The following is a 2,210-nucleotide window of genomic DNA, read 5'->3' as shown; positions in this document are numbered from 1 at the left end:
TTCATGGCAGATCGTACATAGCCAACATATAGCTGTCTGAGTGCATCCTTGTCCGCTCCCCATGAAGTGCTAGCCAGTCGTCTGAGAAGGTTAAGTCTCTTGTTGGCCTTGGTCTTCAGGTTCCAGATATAGTTTTTGCATGAAAACTGTCTGTCCAGCTCGATCCCAAGGTAGGTCGGGTTTTCAACTTTTTCTAGTTTGTTTCCTGCAAGTAAGATGGTGAGATTTTGCTTTGGAACTTTGTGACTTTTTGTAAAGACGGTGTAGATTGCCTTGGTGCAATTTGCTTTTAGCTTCCACTTGCAGCAGTAGTTGTTGAATCTATCTAGATCCTCATTTATAAGCCGTGCACTGATGCCAGCTTGTTTACTTGTATGCCAGATGGCTATAATTGTGTCTTTCTAATTTCAGATGAACACAGCAGGGTAGTCCTGCCTGACATCGACAACGACCCACTTAACTCCTACATAAACGCCAATTATATCAGGGTGAGAGTCTTTTCTAACATCATTCAGTCATATTTTACATGTTTGTGAGCCCAGCATCTATCGTTTTGGGAGCCAAGGAAAAAAATCTGCAAAGTGGAAATTGTGAGGAAAAAATCAATTTTAAAAGCTTGTAGACTCAAAATATCATTTCTCCTTGACTGTTGTTTTTTTTTTTTTTTAAACCATTCAGGTAACAAAAATGATAAACCAATTATCACTGGTCACAATAAAGGCGACCTCCGCCCCCTTCAATCCCAAATATCAAGATAAGTGTGTACTTTTTTCGTCAAAAGATGGTCAAATGAACAAGCTTTAATTATGATGATACCAATAACTCCACTTGCCCGAAAATTGACAAGCACCTGATATCCTCACAATTTCCATTTTGTGACATTGTCCATTTTTCCTTAGGCTCCTTACTTGTTTTTAGTGTATTTAGGTGGGTGCTGCTTAAAGTGAACATGGTTAGTGCAAAAGCCAAAGGAAAATAGAAATCCCATTATGTGAGGCAGCGTGGTGAAATCAGGCGCTTGTCAAAATACAGAAATCAGAGAAACAGGCATTATGAATACATACGTACATAAATACATGCACAAATACATACGTAAATACAAATAATTAATGTTTTTCAGTAAATTCACATGAAAATAGGTTTTTATATGGACATAAAAGAGAAGTATAGGCCTAGAGTGCAAGCTGTCATTTTTGTAGGTGATAAAACACTAACATACAGACAAGATCTTTCACTGTCTATGACCCACCGGGGTGAAGAGACGAAGATTCGTGTAAAGTGCCTTTCCCTAGTTCACAGTGTTTGGCCTGAGGCTTGAACTCCCGAACACGCAACCTCAGGATAACGAGTCTGGTAGCCTAACCATTATTATAGATAACCGATGCCTCTCAGATTAGCGACAGTAAAGAGAAGCACTGATTCAATAAAGTCAAATATAGTGCAGGGAAGAAATAAGGCAGGTAGACAGAAACAACAGAGGGAAAGAAAAGATATAATATCACACAAAGAAGAAAAAGGCGTTTGATTAAAGAAGTTGTAGCAATTGCAGCAGCAGGACCTCTGATGTGTGTTGTTTGTGTGTGTGTGTGTGTGTGTGTGTGTGTGTTTGTGTGTGTGTGTGTTCGTGCGCGTGTGTTTGTGTGTGTGTGTGTGTGTGTGTTAGTGTTTTTGTGTGTGCTCATATATTGTAGAGTAAATAGTAAATTCAATGTATACAATTGAAATTGTCCAAGACGGCCACCCATCGCCAAGGAAAAAGTGGTTGTCAAAGATCAGTGGACGTTTTAGACAGTGTTATTACAACATCAAGAAAATATGATAGCATCGATCTATTACTATACTTGCGTAAAAAGAATCAAAGTGAAACAATGGCTAGTTTTTGAATAAGTTAGAATTCACATCTTGGAAGAACTACTTTTTTAAATGGTTACACTGACAAAGCGCCTTTTTTTAAATCTCAAAATTATTGTGAATAAGAAAATGGTGTACAGCAGTACTGTATGCACAGTTTGTATATTTGTGTGTGTGTGTGTGTGTGTGTGTGTGTGTGTGTGTGTGTGTGTGTGTGTGTGTGTGTGTGTGTGTGTGTGTGTGTGTGTGTGTGAGTGAGAGGAGAACCAATAGGGTCGAGAGCAATACAAGATCTACTAATGTGTATCTCAAAGTTGGAATATTTGTGGGTGTGTTATGTGTGTGTGTGTGTGTGTGTG

The 2,210-nt window shown here is 38.8% G+C and overlaps 1 protein-coding gene across 1 annotated transcript in view; it reads left to right on the top strand.

Moving 5' to 3' along the window:
• Positions 1–2,210, top strand: part of LOC101854951 (tyrosine-protein phosphatase non-receptor type 5) — a gene marked incomplete in the record, with an annotated part of 40,556 nt that overhangs the window by 18,364 nt on the left and 19,982 nt on the right. The window contains 2 exon segments of the mRNA XM_035970047.1: positions 412–528; positions 900–952. Coding sequence (XP_035825940.1) covers positions 412–528; positions 900–952 — 170 coding nt within the window.

Source organism: Aplysia californica, unplaced genomic scaffold (assembly GCF_000002075.1).
Source record: "Aplysia californica isolate F4 #8 unplaced genomic scaffold, AplCal3.0 scaffold00213, whole genome shotgun sequence".
NCBI lineage: Eukaryota > Metazoa > Mollusca > Gastropoda > Aplysiida > Aplysiidae > Aplysia > Aplysia californica.
This window is presented reverse-complemented; position numbering and strand designations above follow the sequence as displayed.